The sequence below is a fragment of the Hibiscus syriacus genome, unplaced genomic scaffold (assembly GCF_006381635.1).
Source record: "Hibiscus syriacus cultivar Baekdansim isolate YM2019G1 unplaced genomic scaffold, ASM638163v2 tig00111016_pilon, whole genome shotgun sequence".
Taxonomy (NCBI): domain Eukaryota; kingdom Viridiplantae; phylum Streptophyta; class Magnoliopsida; order Malvales; family Malvaceae; genus Hibiscus; species Hibiscus syriacus.
The window spans coordinates 274,082-294,636 of record NW_024062955.1 but is presented as its reverse complement, the minus strand read 5'-3'; the positions used below and the strand labels follow the sequence as shown (position 1 = coordinate 294,636).

Sequence of the window (20,555 nt, the reverse complement as noted above, 5' to 3'; positions counted from 1 at the left end):
AACCCCATGAATATAGTAGTTGATGCTTTACAAAGCAAATAATGCAATTGAATACCAGGGTACTCAGCATGTTTAAGAAAGCCACGAGAGTTTGAAAATTAGTGTGATCCTCTCCAGCAAAGTTCACAAATGTCCATAAGACATCATTGCCAGATAAGAGCTCTGGTTCATTCTGAAAGATTCACCAAATGTTAAAAGTGGGTCAAAATAATCAACAAAGAAAAACAAAAACATGAAGTAACATGTCAAAGGAGGAACACTTTCTCAACAAGATTAACAGAATATATTCTACAAGAAAAAGGGGACGTTAAGCATCATTTCTAGATTCTGATATAATGTATGTCTCAAAAATAAAATAAAAAATAAGTTGTTTACACAGAAAGAAATGACTCAACCTCATTATAGGGACGTGCAGAACAGCAGTAAAATCACAAAAACAAGCATGTCCATTTTTTTTATAGAAGATTAGGCCTCATTAAAAAACCCCTTCTTACCCTCCCTGTTACGAAAATAACATGAAGGACATTGGAAGGAGGAAAAGAGTGCCTATAATTTTATTAATCTGAAGAATAATACACTGCCATCCCTAACAATAACTTAATACCTTCCCACAAAACATAAGACTTAAAAACCACCTTCTGCTGAAAAACCTTAACACTAATTACATAAGAATGGAAAACAAAATCCCTTCTGAACCGAAGGGAATCCACCCTCTAGCATCCCATAAACAAAGCCAAAAATCAACCTATACCATCTTTAGCTAATCTATCTGCTTCCCAGTTGGCAGTCCTCAAGATAAGTCTTAACAAAATATCCTTCCCTTCTTTAAAGAGACGATCTCCTTCACTAAGGATTTGAAACATAGGGTTGCTTAATTCCGGATTATTGATCCACTTCATCGCGACACTTGAATCCGATTCTAAAATAATCCTCTGATTAAAAACCAAACCTGGATCATTAAGCAAGCTCAGCCCCCTCTTTATCGCCAAAAGTTCTGCCAAAATCGAAGGACCACCCCTAACATTTTCAGAAAATCAGTGAATCAGCACACCAATACTGTCCCTAATCAAACCTCCTATACCACCTTTAGTCCAGCCCTTCACTATTGCTCCATCAACATTGATCTTTAAGAAACCATCTGGAGGAGGAACCCAGCAAGAAGGTTGGGATCTTCCTTTCTTCTGTCTATCAACCGAATCAGCAAGAGTAAGATCACCCACTAATGAGTCAAAAGGGATCTGCGTGTCAAAACTAGCAGCAAACCAAGACACAATTCTAAAGCGAGCAATAAAGAACAACATCACCACATCCAACTTTTCCTTCTTAAAAATAACCTCATTCCTGCTTTTCCATATCGTCCACAATACGGCCCTTGGAATGAATTTCCAAATACAAGAATTCGGAAGTAGATCATCCCACTGAATAATTGTAGAATTATTTGAAGTTTAGTTTGAATGCATATTTGTTTGAGTGTTTGAGGGCCGAAGTTAAGGAAATCCAGAGTTAAACAGATCAGTATTTTGTTCCATATTTTTAGGGGATTCTGGTAGCTTGTTACCATATATGTATATATTTATTTCCTGTTTATTTCTTTCTGTTTTAGATAGATTTGACTCTATTCTAGGTAAGTTGTATATATCCCTAGAAATTAGGTGTTTCAGCATCTATATATAGGGAACGTGTAACCTGTTTTAATATATTGAAAATAATAAAGAATTCCTCTACTTTCAACATGGTATCAGAGCATTCTCTGAATCCTAAATCCCTCATATGACCAAATACGGCAGAAGTGACTCAACTGCTTCCGTGTCCCAAATCACCTCCAACCAGGTAGCCATGGCCTCCAGTAACAGTAGTGGAGATAGCAATCTCATGCCCATTACAGGACAAACTGAATGGGAACAACTATCTCCAATGGTCCCACTCTGTTATGATGTTCATATGCGGAAGAGGAAATGATGATTATCTCAAAGGAGTGGCTGCCAAGCCAAGCCAGGATGATGAGAAGTTCAAAATCTGGAATTCCGAGAATAATATGGTCATGCATGGCTCATCAATTCCATGACAAATGAAATCGGAGAGAACTTCCTACTCTACAGAATAGCAAGGGAAATCTGGGAGGCTGCAAAGGAGACGTATTCCAACAATGAGAATACATCTGAGCTGTTTGAAGTGGAGAGTGTTCTCCATGACTTCCGTCAAGGAGATTTAACAGTAACCCAGTACTTCAATACACTCAACTGCTATTGGCAACAACTGGACTTGTTCGAGGAGCACAATTGGAGCTGTCTAGATGATGGAATAAGGTATAGACAGATCATTGAATGGAAGAGAATATATAAGTTTTGATTGGATTAAATAAAAATCTAGATGAAGTAAGAGGATGAAACTTGGGATCTAAACCTCTACTTAATATCCGGGAGGCTTTTTCTGAAGTCCGAAGAGAGGAGAGTCGAAAGAAAATCATGATTGGCTCTCAAGAACCAATGACAAGTCTTGAGAGCTCAGCCCTTGCTGTTACAGGGAACTCCTACAACACCAATGACACCAAACCAAAGAAAGGACACCCTTGGTGTGATCACTGCCGCCGACCTGGTCACACCAGGGACACTTGCTGGAAAATTCATGGTAAGCCTGCAGATTGGAAGTCTTCCCGGTCTGCCAATGACAAAGAGGGGCGAGGCAATTTTGTCTCAATGATGACAAACCTTCACCTGAACCTACTCCATTCAACAAGGAACAATTAGAGGTTCTACAGAAGCTATTCAACCAGTCTTTGCATGCCCAAACCTCCACTGTGGTTGGTACTGGGTCCTTAGCCCAAAAAGGTAATTTTTTAAGCGCTCTCAATGTTAAAAAAAAGACGTAAAATCCATGGATTATAGATTCTGGAGCTTCAGACCATATGACTGGAAATGAGGACCTATTTTCTACTTACAGTCCATGTGATAAACACTTAACGATCAGAATAGTCGATGGTTAACTCTTAAAAGTGGTTGGTACAGGTTCTATTAAAGTATCAGAGAATATTACACTTGAATCAGTCCTTCTTGTGCCAAATTTGAATTGCAATTTACTTTCCATTAGTAAACTTACTCGAGACCTGAATTATGTGACTAAATTTGGTTCAACCATGTGTGAATTTCAAGTCTTGGACTCGGGAAAGACGATTGGCAGTGCTAAAATGTGCTCGGGACTCTATCTTCTCGAGGTTACAAATCCTCCTCAAGGCACAACTTATCAGTCCGATTGTCTAGTGTCTGGTAATCCTACTTCTTTTTCTGTCAGATTGTTCTAATAATGATAGTGCAATCATGTTATGGCACTATAGATTAGGACATCCGAATTTCTTGTATCTTGAGAAATTGTTTCCTTCTCTATTTCATAATAAAAATCCAAATGAGTTCAAGTGTGAAATTTGTCAATTCTCTAAACATGTCCGTAATTCTTATCCCAACCAATCTTACAAAGAATCCCATCCTTTTTTAATGATTCACGGTGATGTTTGGGGGCTATCTAAAATAAAAAATGTGACTGGTTCCGTTGGTTCATTACATTTATTGATGATCACATTCGGCTTACATGGGTCTTTCTCATGAAAGAAAAATCAGAGGCAGGTCATATTTTCAAAAACTTCAACACCATGATACAAACTCAATTCCAAGCCAAAATCCAAATTCTGAAAACTGACAATGCCAAAGAATACTTCAAATTCATACTCAATGATTATCTCTTGAGTCATGGCATCATTCATCAAAGCTCATGTGTCAATACCCCTCAACAAAATGGAATTGCTGAAAGGAAAAATCGGCACCTTCTAGATGTTGCAAGATATCTTATGTTTTCTACTCATGTACCGAAACATTTCTGGGGTGAAGCTATTCTCACTGTGGCATACCTCATAAACCGGATGCCATCTAGGATTCTCAACTTTCAAAGTCCTTTTCAAACCTTACTTCAGTTTTTCCCAAATACACGTCTCATCTCCACTATTCCCTTCAAGGTTTTCGAGTGTTCAGCCTTTGTTCATGTCCATCAACATAAAAGGGTAAACTTGATCCTAGAGCACTTAAGTGTATCTTCCTTGGGTACTCTCCAACTCAAAAGGGGTATAAGTGCTACTCACCGGACACTAAACAATACTTCCACTCCATGGATGTTACCTTTTTTGAGCACCAGCCCTACTACCCCAAATCTGATATTCAGGGGAGATCAATTTTACCCAGGAATATCAAATTTGGGATATTGATGAGTCAGTTCAGCTCTCTCTAATTCCTGACCAATCTCACCATCACCAAATTCTAAACATCTCTCCCTAGAATCTTCCTACCAAAATCTGGACACTAGTAAATCAACAACTAATAATGAGTTGATTACCTATTCACAGAGGAGGAAGAACCAAAAGGAGATGGAACCACCAGCACCTCTGCAGCAAAACCAAGAATCTGATCCTAGTCCAAGATCTTGTGAAGATCCAGCATCTCTGCAGCAAAACCAAGAATCTGATCCTAGTCCAAGATCTTGTGAAGATCCTTCAGGTAATCCTAATCATGAATCCTCACAGAGTGAACTAACTGGTGATGACAATGACTATCCTATTGCTGTGAGGAAGGGGGTTAGAACTTGCACAAAACATCCTATATACACCTTTATATCATATGAAGGCATGTCACCAAAATTCAAGTCGTTTGTTGCCAACCTCGACAGCACTCAGGTCTCAAATAACATACAAGAAGCTCTTGGATCTCCCGAGTAGAAAGCTGTTGTGCATGAAGAAATAAATGCACTTGAAAAGAATGGCACCTGGGAAATATCAGAATTACCATCGGGAAAAAGGCCAGTAGGATGCAAATGGATATTCTCAATCAAGTACAATGAAGATGGAAGTGTTAATCGTTTCAAGGCACGGCTAGTGGCAAAGGGATTCACTCAATCGTATGGAATCGACTATGAGGAAACATTTGCCCCAGTAGCCAAGTTAAACACAGTTCGGGTTCTCCTATCTCTAGCTGCAAATCTTGATTGGCCCCTTCACCAACTAGATGTCAAGAATGCCTTTCTAAATGGGGACTTAACTGAGGAAGTTTACATGGAAATCCCTCCAGAATTTGAGACACCGAAAACTGACAACAAAGTTTGCAAACTTAAAAGATCATTATACGGGCTCAAGCAATCACCAAGAGCTTGGTTTGAGAGATTTACCAAGGTAATAAAGAATCATGGCTATTCTCAATGTCAATCAGATCACACTTGTTTGTCAAACACTCATTTGCAGGAAAACTGGCTATCCTCATTGTATATGTGGATGACATTATCCTAACAGGAGATTATGAGGAAGAAATCAATACTACCAAAGGTCTTCTAGCTAAGGAATTTGAAATCAAGGACCTTGGACAGCTCAAATACTTCCTAGGTATGGAAATTGCAAGGTCAAGAAAGGGAATCTGTGTTTCCCAAAGAAAATACGTATTGGATCTATTAAAAGAAACTGGGATGCTTGAATGTAAGCCAGCGGACACACCTATGGATTCAACAACAAAATTAGGCACTAAAGAAAATTGTGCACCGGTGGATAAAGGCAGATACCAAAGGCTAGTGGGTAAACTAATCTACCTTTCTCACACACGACCAGACATTGGTTTTTCTGTCGGCATGGTAAGTCAGTTTATGAACAATCCAAATGAAGAACATGGCGGTGTATAGAATCCTAAGGTATCTGAAGCTAACACCAGGGAAAGGATTATTTTTTGAGAAGAATCAAAGAAGAGACATAGAGGTGTTCAGTGATGCAGATTGGGCAGGATCAGTACAAGATCGAAGATCAACTTCAGGGTATTGTACTTATGTGTGGGGAAACCTAGTCACATGGAGAAGTAAGAAGCAATCAGTGGTGTCAAGGAACAGTGCAGAAGCTGAATTCCGGGCAATGGTCCATGGTATTTGTGAGGGAATATGGCTAAGAAGGGTACTAGAGGAATTAAGAATTTCTAGTGAAGAACCTATGAAGATGTTCTGTGATAACCAATCAGCAATCAGCATTGCCAAGAATCCAGTCCATCGTGACAGAACTAAGCATGTGGAGATTGATCGGCACTTCATAAAGGAGAAGATAGAGGAAGGGATGATCAAAATGCTATATGTACCCACATGTCTTCAAACAGCCGACATTCTTACTAAGGCTCTACCAAGAAAGACTTTTGATGATCTAAGTTCCAAGGTGGGGTTAATTAACATTTACCATCCAGCTTGAGGGGGAGTGTAGAATTATTTGGAGTTTAGTTTGAATGCATATTTGTCTGCGTGTTAGAGGGCCGAAATTAAGGAAATCCAGAGTTAAACAGATCAGTATTTTGTTCCATATTTTTTGGGGATTTTGGTAGCTTGTTACCATATCTGTATATATTTATTTCCTGTTTATTTCTTTCTGTTTTAGATAGATTTGACCCTATTCTAGGTAAGTTGTATATATCCCTAGAAATTAGGTGTTTCAGCATCTATATATAGGGAACGTGTAACTTGTTTTAATATATTGAAAATAATAAGGAATTCCTCTACTTTCAACAATAATACATTCTAATATGTTATTTGGAATACTCCAAGAAACGTTCCACAAATTTGAAAATTTGACCCACAATCCCCAAGTTACCTCACACTACAGGAAAAGATGTGAAATTGTTTCCCCAAAACTGCCACACAACGGACATAAGGGATCTTCAATCCCGGCCACTCCACGCTTCAACAATTCCTCCTTAACCGCCACTCTCTGATGAACAACTTGCCATACGAAGGTTTCAACCCGGGGAGGTACTATCCCCCCCCCAATATTTCTATCCCAAAAATCTTGATTCCCCTCAATACTGACCGACTCAAGGAAACTCTAAATACAAGAATTAGTAGAGAAGCAACCCTCTCCATTCCCTAACCAAATCCAACAATCCTCCTCATGAGACAATGAGATGTTATTCAACATAGAAATCAAGTGTAACCATTGCTCAATCTCCCAGTCCACCAGATTCCTTCTCATTTGAATATCCCACACCCAGCCTGTAGCATTATTCGCCCTAAACTCCACCACTTTACCCATTTTATTAATCGACAGAGCATACAGCCTAGGGAACAAATCTTTAAGGGGAACTTCTCCCAACCAAACATCATTCCAAAAAGTCACAGAGTGACCGTTACCAGCTTTCAACTGCAAATTATTCCTAATACAATCCCCAAACCCATCATTAGAAAAGTTATTAATTACACCTCTCCAAATCCAAGAGGCACGAGCCATCCAAGTATTCTCCAACATTTTGCAACTCGGGTCCAAGTTGTTCACACAACAAACCACCCTCTTCCACCAAGAATCCTTTTCAGAGGCAAACTTCCATACCCATTTACCCAACAATGCTCTGTTCAAAATTGCTAAGTTCGGGATCCCTAGACCCCCCAACTTTCTTGGCTTACTGACCACTTCCCAATTCACCCAATGTATGTTTCTTTTATCAGTCGATCCCCCCCATAAAAAAACAGCCATGATCGAGTTTAATTTCTACAACACCGTAACTGGAATTCAAAATAATGAAAGGAAATAAGTAGGGAGAGAGCATAGCACAGCTTTGACCAGCACCACCCTTCCTGCTAACGCTAGAGAGTTTGCCTTCCAGCCAGTCAATTTATTATCAAATTTTTGCACGATTGGTTCCCACAATACAACAGAATTTCTCTTGGACCCCAAAGGCAAGCCTAGGTATTCCGCTAGAATGTTACCCATTAAGCAGCCAATTTCCTTAAACCAATCGGCTAGCACATCCTCCTCAACATTGATGCCAAAAATTCTGCTCTTGACTAGATTAATCTTCAATCCCACCAATAACTCATATATCAAAAGCACCCTTCTGACATTCTTCAAATCCCGAATTGAAGCTTTTGAAAAAATAATAAGGTCATCCGCAAATTGTAGATGCGATAGCTTGAAGGAACGATCTTGAACTCCTAACTCAAAACCCGAAAACAGCCCCATATCCACTGCTTTAGTTAGCAACAAATGTAACAATTCCCCACCCAAATTAAACAGCAAAGGGGATAACGAAAAGCCCTATCTAAGACCTCTTTCCATATGAATTCTCTCCGTAGGAGTCCCATTCACAAGAACCGAAATAGAAGCAGTTGACATACACTGATACATCCAAGAACGCCATTTTTCTCCGAACCCCATTTTACCCATTATTTTCAACAACACCGACCAATCAACTGAGTAATATGCTCTCTTAAAATCCACCTTGAAGACCACCCCCTTCAATCCTTTCTTCCTCCAAAAATCAATTCCTTCATTTGCTATAAAAGAACAGTCCAGTATGCTCCTCCCTTGAATAAATGCAAATTGAGACGGACTAACTATTTCATTAATGCACAAACTGAACCTTCTAGCTAAGACCTTTTATAAAATTTTATATAACCCTCCCACAAGGCTAATTGGCCTAAAATCCCCCATCCCCTCCGGGTTATCCTTCTTAGGAATAAGGGAAATGAAGGAATGGTTCACCTCCAAGTCTCACTCCTTCCCCTGAAAAAAATCCTTAAAAAACAACATAATATCATCTTTCAAAGTGGTCCAGAATTTCTTGAAGAAACCTAAATTCAGACCATCCGAGCCAGGAGCTTTATTGATATCCGAGTTAGCAATTGCTCCCCAAACCTCCTCTTCCGAAAATAGCTTCTCAAGAAGCAAACTCTGACTTTCTAATTGCTTGAGAAAATCCAGATTTAATTCCTCTGCCTCCAATGAATTACTCTGAGTAAACAAACCACTAAAGAACTCCACTACTGAATCTCTAATTAAGGAAGGATCTTCTATAACTTCATTACCCATTCTAAGGGACTTAATACCGTTTTTCCTCCCTCTAACTGTAGCACTATGATGAAAAAATCTGGTGTTCTTATCTCCCTCCATTCTCCATTTCAATCTCGATTTTTGCAGCCAAATCGATTCTTCTTTCTTATAAAGCTCCCATAATTCTTTCTTTGCTTCAATTATTGATTTCATTGTCACCAAGGGAAGACCTTGTTGCATATCCAATTCCATGACCTGAATTCCTTTCTCCAACAGTTTAATTTTCCCGGGCAGGTCTAAATAACCCCTCCCAGACCATCTCTTTACCACATCCTTCATCCGCTTTAGCACCCTAGACATAAGCTTCCCCTTTTCCTCTCTACAAAATTTATCCAGCTCCTTTTCCATCATCTCAATAAAACCATCCTCCTCCATAACATAGTTAAACAACCTAAACGGTTTCAACCCCCAATTGCATTCTTTGTTCTCCAGCAGAATAATATTATGATCGGAAACTGACCTTGGCTGCAATGATTGGCTTATCCTCGGAAACAATATTATTAATCTCTGATCAACCAAAAAACAATCCAACCTCTCAAACGTAGGAACTTCCCTATTATTGCACCATGTAAAACGGTTCCAGACATTGGTAGGTCAAACAAATTTGCCTTGCACACAAAATCTCTAAACATATTCATAGAGACCGAATTCACAACTCCTTTCTACTCATGTGACAAGATTGCATTAAAATCTCCTCCTAAGCATAATGGACATTCAACGTTCTCCACAAATGCTAATAACTCCCTGAAGAACATCTCCTTATCTGCATCCACACTAGGACCATACACATTGATGAAACAGCAACTTCCTGTAAAACCATCCATAGTCCCTTTAATTGCTACAAATCTGCTACAAATGACTACATCCTTCACCACAAATTCATTCTTATTCCACAAGGTTATTATTCCACCAGCAGAACCTATAGCAGGAGCTACTGCCGATCCAGTAAGTAAATTCCCCCCCATTTTCCTCACTAACATATGACTGACAATCTCCAATTTAGACTCTTGTAAAAATAACATTGTGGGTTTTTTCTCATCCACAAACCTCCTAATAGCTCGAGCTTTCACCCTCCTACCCAACCCTCTAACGTTCCAAGACATCGTCGACCACTCAACCATCATTAACATTCCATAACCTTACAGCCCAGTTACAGCTACTGTCCCTCCTTCGAATTACTTTCATTAACCAGAGGAACCATTTTGGCCATAAAAGCTTCCTCTCCTCTTTTGAACTTAATCCCCAACAATTTGGACACATTCCAGCACTCCAAAGCCTCTGCCACCCCCTCTGTCTCATTCTCTACAACGGAAACCAACTCCTTGCCATTGCAGCTTTTAGCTTCCCCCCTCCTAGAATACGCATGCTTGTAAAAACCTCTTTCAATATTACTTATTGACGCACATTTCCCAATAAGTCGACGCCTCACCGATGAGACTGACCCGTTCTGCAAGCTTAAAACAGTTTGTTCCTTTGCCATTTTTGCATATTTAATGCCATCCCTCTTTGACCATAACCCTCCTTGTTCAGGCTCGCTTGTTTGACTCCTAACCATGCTTGTATAAAGCCCATTATCTTGGACGGCCTCATCATGGCCCACTATGACACCTCCCAAGGTTCTCTCCTTTTCTCTCCCTTCATTAAAATCCTCTGACACTCCCTTTTGATTGGGAACATCACCTACTGCTGCCTCCTCAGAACAAAAGTCAACATCCAACATATTTTTTGTTCCTACTTTTATTTTCAAATTTCCATCGATAAACGTATCATCTCCTTGATTATCACCCTGAACCCATGGTTTAACCCTATCCTGAGAATCTGACAAGGACTGATTACTCAACTGCTCTTCTTGTCTCCCCTGAACCTCACCCTGACTCCAATTCGGCGATTTCTCCTCCCAAGAAGCCATTGTTCCGTCTTCTTCAACCACATCATCAACTCTGGGGAAAAAAATTCACTCCCTTCCACTTTGATTTTAATGATAAACGATCTTCCATACGTATTAATGGTGACTTGAGGAGGAATGTCAAAAGCACTCTCCACCCTCAGCAACATATGTGCCACTCTACAGTCCACTCTTTGAACTGTTTGTTCCTGAATCTTCACTAGCTTGCCCCATCTCGATGCCAAATTAGTGAAGAATGGAACCGTCCAACAATTTAATGGAACCCCTAACAAGGAAACTGCACAGTAAGCTAATGGAACAGAACTCTCCTCCATAACAAATTCCAACCTTTCGAACCAGAAGGAAAGAGCCTCCCACTTATCTTCTATCGCTGCTTCTTTCTCCTCCACTGTGTTAAAGACTATCAAACATGCATTCTTTGCATAACCCCACCTTACCACCTTAGCATTGAATCCCTCTGTCCTTAATGCCCTCTGCACAAAATCCACTTCGAAAATCGCCTTACAAATGCCTGTTAACGACGACCTCAACCATCTTCTCTCCTCCATTGGAATAAACACTTGCATAGACTTTTTCACCTCCCTCTTATCTCCTACATTGCTCGAATGTTGGACATCAACTTTTTTCACCCCCACTACCGTATCCTTGTATGTCCTACCATCATAAAACTTATTCAACAGCTCCTTCTTCCCTCCATCATCCACAGGGGATATTGGTTTTTTCCTTTTCGGATCCTCTACACCTGCCTCTCCAGACCCCACAACGCTATATCTCTTCAAGTTCCTCGCAGCACTATTCCTCTGATATTTCGCAATCGATACCAATATTTTCCTCCCATCGACCACAACATTATTCGTTCGTTCCATTGCCTTCAGCAAATCCTCCTTGCTAGCAAAATGCACAAAAGTAAAAGTACTGACCTTATAGTTTGGTCTCCTATTAACGAACGGAATAAAAACCTTAATCACCTTGCCATGAAAGCTAAAACGATTCCATGAAGTACTTCTATGCACTCCCCTACTGAGATTATCAACGAACTCTACCCACGATACTCCTCTAGAAACCACTTTACCTCTATCTAGAGAAGTGTTTGTTACCTGCTCCTCGCTCACTCTCTCTCTAGCTCTCTCACTCATGGTGTTTTTTGTAACCAACAAGCATGTCCATTCATCAAACAGAAATGACTTTTCTTGTGAAACAAAGGAAAGTAGAAACTTAATCTGATTAAGAATTATAAAAATCAGATTAACCAAAAGAAACAACACTCAATTGCTTTATTTTTTGAATAAAGAACATCAAATGTTTTCCTTTTGAGTATATAAGCATCAACATTATACTGAATTTTAATGCATCCCAAGTATACATACAAACTTTTTTGCTTTTGAAATGAATAGGTCATACATAAACTAATGAACCAACCTGATAAATTTCACTAACAAACTCCAAGAGAGAGACAAAAGGTAAAGGAACACCTTCCGCTGCTTGTTCAACTTGCAAACTGCTATCATGTACAAAATCTCCAACCATGCGATACGTATTAAGTGTGACCATAGCCTTCTCCTTTGATTCTTTTACCTACAATATAGTGTTGCAATTCAAAGGCCAAGCTCACAATGATTAGAATAAAAATGGAACTTTCAAAGCAAATAAATATAACACAAATTTATTACAGAACTAGACGACAGATTGAAACAAAAATGGCAACAGTGCAAAAATGTTCTACAACAATTAGTTACATCACCTAGACTTAGTAAGTATTAAGCATTATTCTCCAAGCTGATTTTTCCAAATACCTCCTCGGAAACAACAGGTCACAATACCAAAACTCAAGGATCATAGTGTCATTAGAATTAGGTATAACTAAAACTCATATAAAAACCACACTGATGATCTATCAAGCACGCATAAAAGCCACCTACCTCTACCCTAAAGTAGTACGAATAAAGATGCCATATTAAAACAGAGTTGCCTTTATTTGATACCAAAAAAGGTTGGCAACAGGATCTGGCAGATATCATTTATACTCTTTTCTAATTTCTTTCAACATACAAGTTGTAAATGAGATCAGGAAATTCAGAACTCAAACTAACCTTATCCCGGGCAACCGGGTGAGATAGAAAGCAAGTAATTAGTTTGTGCAGATACGCATTATACATATATGCCATATCCTCATCATCATTCTGTAAAAGTCAAAAACAACAAGGTCAACTACCTTACCAATATGGTCTAAGCAACAAAATATAAAGCATATCTCCACATCACCAAAAATTAAAATCAATTGCTCTATCAAAATGATCACGGCAATTAAAAAAAGGAAAAATCAATATGAAAATCCATTATATAGAGGGGGTGGTGAAGGTGCTCCAAATTAATAAAAGCAAGAGCAAGACAATAGAGAAACATCTTTGCAAAATGAATTTATCCACCTTATATGCTGCACTTCGAAGAACTTTTTCCAACAAAAAGTGGAACACGTTGGAAAAAACCGATTCCAAGCACAAATTTACGTAACCTAATTCATTTGAGGGTGCAGTTGAAGTTGCCTCACCAAGGCCAATGTCATCATGTATTAACATCAAATGTACAACCCAACCAAGCCTTACGCCACTGACAAAGCCCTCAACATTTGGGTCATTTACAACAGCCATCACCTAAAATGTTCAAGAGTTTCATCAAATGTTTCAGTAACTCCAATATTTTCACCCCAAAAACTAAAGTCTACAAGGAAATAAAACAGAGAGACTAATTCATCTTACAATTTCTTGGAATTCCTTTCTAAAAGAAGCATCATGAGAGAGGATGGATGATTTATCAGATAATGCGCTAAGAGCATCTGATACGAAAGCAATGACTAGGGAAAAAAGAAGACTATGTGTAATCTGCACAGAAATGAAAAATAATAAGTGTCTAGCAGCATATAGAAGCAATATGCATATACCATCTGCTTGCACATCTTTGTGAGACAGCAAGAAACATAAAAGGAAAATCTTTTGCACATAAAATTATAGAAAAAAATAGCATGCCTGACGCTTTAAAGTGTCACTGCTCTCACTAAGTTCAGTAGCACTATCCTTTAAAGCAGAAAAAACATCCTTCACATCTTTCGGACCTGCATAATTAAAATGTCTATAATTAATCGATAAAATCAGAAAAATCAAACAGACAGGCAGTGCAGATTTGCTAAAATCAGTAAATGTCAAATGAAAAGGCTGCATGCAGAAGAGGAAACATTGACACAGACTATATCCTGTGATTAGAATCTAGACCTTAGAAGAGTTTCTGATTATAGCCTAGTTTTTTCCTGTATTTTTGGTATACCCATTGGTTAAGAGATAAGATATTTTCCTTTTTGTCCATTAATTTACCCCTTTTCTATGAAAATGCAAAACAAAAATTACAGATTACCACATGAATTCATTAAACTAACACCAATCGGCTTTATAATATAGACTGCTATAGGAAAAGAGCCACTAAACAAAACATAGAACTTCATGCAACCATTGAGATCAAAAGTAACTGCAAGATTCTCTCGTATGAAAACCTAACTTAAAGATCTTGTACTTTCATTTTCAAATCCTGATACTTCTAGACTGTGAAGCGACAAAAAAGTGGCTGCTAAATGTGATATTTTGGGATTAGATACATTTACGGTGATAGTATATGCACTGAAATTTCACAGGAAATGAAAGCAAAACTTGCCGAATCTAGATATTTCAACCTGTTTAATGGTTTTCCCTATTCTGGCAAGTGTTTTTATCAGTTTTTATTAATGAATGGGGCTAAATTTGATCATTAATGCAAAAATGAAACCTCTATGTCCATCAACAAACTAAACATTTCCCACCATGTAGGATCTATGAATCATGATGCATCATTGTCTGCTATATTCAGAAGAATACGCTCAATAAGATCAATATACATAAGATCCTTAATAAATCATCTCTGCTCTTCAAATCCTTATCATGACAAGGGTACTATAACAAATCATATCTGGTAGTAACATTGAAAGAAGAAGATGGCGAGTAAGGTGAGAGTTCCTGTTAGGAAAATTTGTGTCACAGTGATCATTTTCAACATTCCTGAGAGTTTTTATTACCAAGGTCTTTGGTTATTTTTCGATAAATATGGTGAGGTGGTTGATTCTTTCATCCCTAACAAAAAAAGCAAGGAGGAAGTAGGTTTGGTTTTGTTCGTTTCACCAGACTGGAGGACGTGAGGAAGGCTATCAACTGTGTTGATAGATCTTAAATTCAAGGTAACAAAGTTAGAGTTTTCATGGCGAGATATCATCCTCGTGATGTTTTCTGACAGAAGAAGTACTCTGGTCCATATTCAGTCGAGGGCAAGAGAGTAGTGAAGGATGTTAGTCATACGAGGCTCCCATTGTTGGTTCTGTTGACGAGAGTAAGCTCTCAACTCTCAAAGAAATTTTTATTAAGTGGGTAGAGTCGTCTTTGTTGGAAGAGGCAGTTGCATCCTCGTTATCCAAGGTGGGGGAGCTCGTTGGTGTCTCTCCAATTAAGTTTCCCGAGCTGGAGGTGGGTGCTGAAGAAGCAGGAAGATCCGTGCACTCTTCGGAGGTGCAATCGGCCGAGAGGTGTTCTGAGAAAGAAGAAAAAAAATTATGTTGTTTGGGGACTAGTGCTAGAGGCAGCTGAGGGTGTGGAGGACAGGAACATAGGCGAGGAATTGATGATGGGTCTGAGGTGTGTTGTGGGTCAGGGGATGGTTTTTTCGTAACTTGAGGAAGAGGGGGAACACGAGACATTGCTGGTGCACGCAGAGAGAGAAGCAATGGATGTCTTTAAGGACAGTTGCTTGCCTGCACGTGGTTATGAGGGGAGTAAGGATTATTTAATTAATTTTCCCATTCTAGATGGTCACTTAGTGTCAAGTGAATTGGAAGATGTGAGCCTAAAGGATAAAGTGGATCTACTGGTTCACGCGAAGAGGGAGAAAGAAGATACCTACAGGAAAAATAGTGAGCCTGCATGTGCTTTTGTGGGCTCGAAGGATTATTATAATGATTTTCCATGTTGGATGGTCGGGTTGAGTCAAGGGCGATGGAGGATGGGATTCAAGAGGGCCTTTCTTACAACTACGCATACATAAATCCAAAGGGTAACGCAAGGCAGTACATGAGACCTAAGGAGGGTTTTGGCAACAAATATAGATCTGACCAATTTTTTCAAAAGAATTTTACAGCTCCCAAAAGAAAGTATAGGGGTTACCGAAGCAAGAACCATCAGAGTAAAATGCAGTGGGAGGAGGAGGTGTCTGTTAATGATGGCAGATTCATATATGATTCTGACTTTCCAGCATTGGGGCAGTCTCAACAGAAGGATATGATCGATTCCTTGCAATTTGGGAAAGAATTGGGTTGTGTGTCTAATGGCTCAGTAGTGTATCTGATTTCGGAAGACTATGGCGGGGGAAGGAGTAGAAGTTTCAAATGATTTGCATCATGATTATTGTTTGGAGCTGGAAGTTCGGATAGTCTTAGCCGACAAGTCGAGTTTATGTGGTGGAAAGGCGGCTATGTGCGTGTTTTTTTTGTATTCTTATCATGAGAAAGCTTGGTGGCTTTTGAGTTAGAAGTTGGCTTCTATGGTTTTAGTCAACTGTTACCCTGGGCTTTTATTATGGTTGTTTGTTTTGTTTAGGCGTCTATCGGGCCACGTTTAGGCTTTTAGTTTGGCCAATGTGTTTTTTAGGCTGTTGTTATTGCTTTGTTGGATTAGGCTGGTTCTGGTAGGATTGTTTGAGGTTGTTTTTGGTGTTTTGTTTATATTGGGGGTGGCTCCCTGGTTGTATCGTGTATTTTCTATGATTAATGAAATCTTAAGGCACTCTTTTCCTCCTCCTGCTGATTAAGGAGCTTCTCTATAAGCTCCTTTAATCATGAAGGAGGTTTTTAACGAGGCCTTCAATTCCTATCAAAAAATAATAATATCTGGTAGAACTTATTTTTAGCCAACAAACTGGAATAAAAGTAACTGCAACAGCACATTCTACCATTCAATAAACTGAGTTACTGCTATATGTCACAATCAACCCACCTTTGCAGAATTATCCAGTTCTTTCATGAAAAAAAGTACATTATAGCTTTTTTGTCAGAGGTAAAGAATAAGTCCATTGAATTGTCTGCTTACTTGTCCGCACAACTAGAATAGAAAGGACAAGACAATGCCCAAGTATAAGTCGCTCCCTACAGACCACTGCTCGTCGCTCAACAAGAGCACCTCTAGAATCAAGAAGATAACGTTCAGAGAGAGGTCCACCTAAACCAGCTGGTTCTTCCCGATTGAGTTCCTAAAGTAGAAGAAAATAAATTGCATTTACAAGACCATACAGAAAAATATTAGAGGAAAACTAATATTTAACACCAAAAGGGAAAAATTATTAACCTACGCTAAAATCGATCAGCTAGGGTTCACCAAAGATAAACAAGACAAAACTAAACAAATAGCATCTTTGGAAATGATGAATGTTCTCAAAAATAATGTCATAACCTATAACCTGATACCACTTACTACTTCGTAAAATAAAAATGCAAAAAGGGTGGGTTCAAGTTCAGTTATATTACTCAAACTATACATCAAGTTGACAATCAGGAAAAATCTCAACAATATTACTTTCAACAACAAATGCCATTGTATTCATAAAAAGGTTAGATTTAAAGCAAGTTAAACCAACCAGGTGGCAACACTATACGGTTCTCTAAAACTAGTTTACAACTAACTCCACTTGGAAATTTTTCCAATATAATGTACTCATTAAATGCTCATAGAAATAGGTACATTATTTAGCATAGGAGATCAATCCATCAAATCCACCAGAAAGAAGATCATACTTGAGGTTATCTCCATCATTGGGCATGTTCCATATAGTTCCTTAGCTCTATAAGAAGTAGTTCAAGTATAGTTTACCAATAAAAATGAAGGAAAATAACTTATAGGTTTACCATTAAACCATATGATTCTCAAATAAACCGCATATCTTATAGACATACATATTCACACAATTGTTCCATCTTATCAAGAAAATTGTAATGGATTGATCAAATGAAGACCATCACAAAATCCAAAAATAATGATCATATCAAATGTTGAACCATTCAAAATGTCTGAACATGGTTAGACAAAATACAAATACTTGCAATAATGACCTGCCAGTTCTCGCAAAATTGGACAATATTTAACAATCGAGAAGAAGTTGAATTTACATATGACTCATAGAAAACCAAGGATAAATGCAAAATAGCTTACCCATTCTTAGAAGGCAAACTACAAAAGCAACAGTTTTACAAATTTTCACACCTTTATTAGAGAAATCAATCGCTGTCTAAGTCCAGCATTGATAAGATCTTCCAGATACTTCTGAATATCAGCCACAAGACCAGCTTCAAGGCCCTGATCAAGCACAACAGCCTACAAAAAGGAAATTAATAGTTCTCAGAACAAAAACAACAACAAAAGATGAAAAAACAAAGTTGCAACCAAGTGAAGCAAAATGGCATTAGAGAGGGACTTGCCCTCAAAAGCGTATAGAGAGCCATCATTATATCTCGCCTCTCAGAATACCAAAGTCCCGCTGCAAGGCGTAAAATCTCTTGCAGCCCTCGCCCCATTAAGCCCCACTGAAAAATTTTTCATAAGAAAACATAAAAACCCAAACACAACCATTAGTGTACAACAGTACAAGCAGGAAACCACATAGATTAAACATTTGCACAGATAAAAAAAGAAATAGATATACCTCTTGGTTGGCAGAAACAAGCAATTGAATGCAATCTATCTCGTTTAGATGTAGGTCATCACTCAATTTCAATGCCTACAATCAAATGTAGCGCCAAGTAAAAAGAAATAGCGTTGCAGATGATAAGAAAAAATGGCATAATCAACTTAGTTCTAACAATGGCGTCATATCAAGTCAATATTTTTCCACGGTGAAGAAATTCCTAAAAGTGAACCCAATGGAACCATTTCAAGGTTGGTAAACGGACTAATGAAAATAAACAAACACGTGTGCTGCAAATAGTAGGTCCCTTTCCATCGAGGAACCAAATTAAGTTACACTGACTTAAAGTATTTCACCAAGCTTTTAAGCCAATTTCTAATAAAATGAAGAAACAAAAATCAACGCCTCTTTTTCTTAAGAAAAAAAATGCAAAAACATAGAAAAGATATGGCAAAGCCTTAAAGCGAAATTCAACTGACAATTTGAACATCTTGGTCGTCAAGCGAGATAGGCGAAGAATCCGGAAGTCTAACTTCTTTGGACTGAACCTGCGCCCGGTCGGAGGGTTTCGGGGGCTACAAAACCCGCAAAATTTAAAAGTATCAATAAAGGAACGAAAAATGGTAGTAACTAAAATAAAAGGCTTTTGGACAAATTGTAGAAAAAAAGGAAAGAGAAAGAAAAAACCGGATAGGAAAGGAGAGATTTGAGAGATGAAAGGGAGCTTCGAATGGCGTGAAGGAGCTCGATTCGCTGCGCCGGAGACGGAGGAGAAGGACTGAGGAGAGAAGACTCGATAATGGAGAGGAGTTGCTTCGGCGACACCATCTTTGTTAAATGAAACCCTAAGTGAGAGAAGACCAGATCTTGGGAATTAGTAGAAGAGAATGTGGGCGGGAAATTGATGTCGAGGACCGACTGAAAAAAGCAAGTGCGGGACGGAAGAGAGAAATGTGTTAAAGCAAAAAATAAACCCTCTCTAAACCCTAAATTCTGATTAACGGATCGATTTTGAATTTTCCAGTCGGCTTTAAAAAATTTCAAACTCCAATCTAAATTTTATTTGATCCCACAAATAACATTTTTTTGTACTATTACAATGGGTAAAAGATATCATTATCAATATTTAAATTTTAATATTTGTACAAATCAAAAAAATTAAATGATTAAAAAATTATTATTTTTGAGATTTTAAATTCAAGCACAACATTTGTATTGATGTATAAGCGTTTATTATTAAATAAATAAAATTTTTGAATAAATATTATCTTGTATTTATCTAAGATAAAGAAAAAAATAATATTTAATTTTATATTTGAATAAAAATATTTTATTAAATAGTAAAATAATATTTCTTAAAAAAAAGTTCTTACCGAAGGAAAAAGAAGATGCATGAAATTATTATTACCACTTCCTTTTACATTATTCGTGAGTGCACGAAATTATTGTCAAATAATAAAATTATAATTATATAATTATATTTAGTAAACATTTTTTAAAGATGCCCAACATTATAAGGTAAAAACCATAGTTGAATGCCATGTACGGGTACGAACGTAAAAAATTATATTAGATGATGAATTTATAAAAGTTTAGAGGCCGAAAATAGATTTTTATAAAAAAATATATAAAAAATCTAAAATATATGATAATTTTGAATTTTAAAATGATGACTATTTTCATCCCTCGATCTATTCCTACTCATGTTGGTCATGTTTCAAAAACCATCAACATTAGCTTTAAGTGTTGAATTATATAAAGTTTATTTTTTATAGTATTATAAAGTAATATTTTTTATATTTTTTTAAGTATTGACAATGTATATATATTATGCATACTTAATTATTTAAACTTAAAATCTCTATAAAATATAACACAACATTTAATTATTGAGATTACACATATATTAATTTTATTGTTAGGATTTCACTTTTTTTATCATTCCATATATTAATATATTAAAAACCCTTTCTAACAGTTATTTACCTTAAATTTATTATACAACTTATGAACTTAATTCCTTACTCTTTA

At 37.7% G+C, this 20,555-nt stretch overlaps 1 protein-coding gene across 1 annotated transcript in view; it reads right to left on the bottom strand.

The window, feature by feature from the left end:
* LOC120150176 (nuclear pore complex protein NUP205-like) overlaps positions 1–19,476 on the bottom strand; it is a 33,883-nt gene extending 14,407 nt beyond the window's left edge. The window contains 12 exon segments of the mRNA XM_039162881.1: positions 56–172; positions 12,204–12,359; positions 12,875–12,964; positions 13,211–13,435; positions 13,541–13,663; positions 13,808–13,893; positions 16,937–17,096; positions 18,104–18,214; positions 18,319–18,423; positions 18,543–18,617; positions 19,004–19,099; positions 19,212–19,476. Coding sequence (XP_039018812.1) covers positions 56–172; positions 12,204–12,359; positions 12,875–12,964; positions 13,211–13,435; positions 13,541–13,663; positions 13,808–13,893; positions 16,937–17,096; positions 18,104–18,214; positions 18,319–18,423; positions 18,543–18,617; positions 19,004–19,099; positions 19,212–19,352 — 1,485 coding nt within the window. The 5' untranslated portion in view covers positions 19,353–19,476.
* Between the last annotated feature and the right edge of the window lie 1,079 nt (positions 19,477–20,555).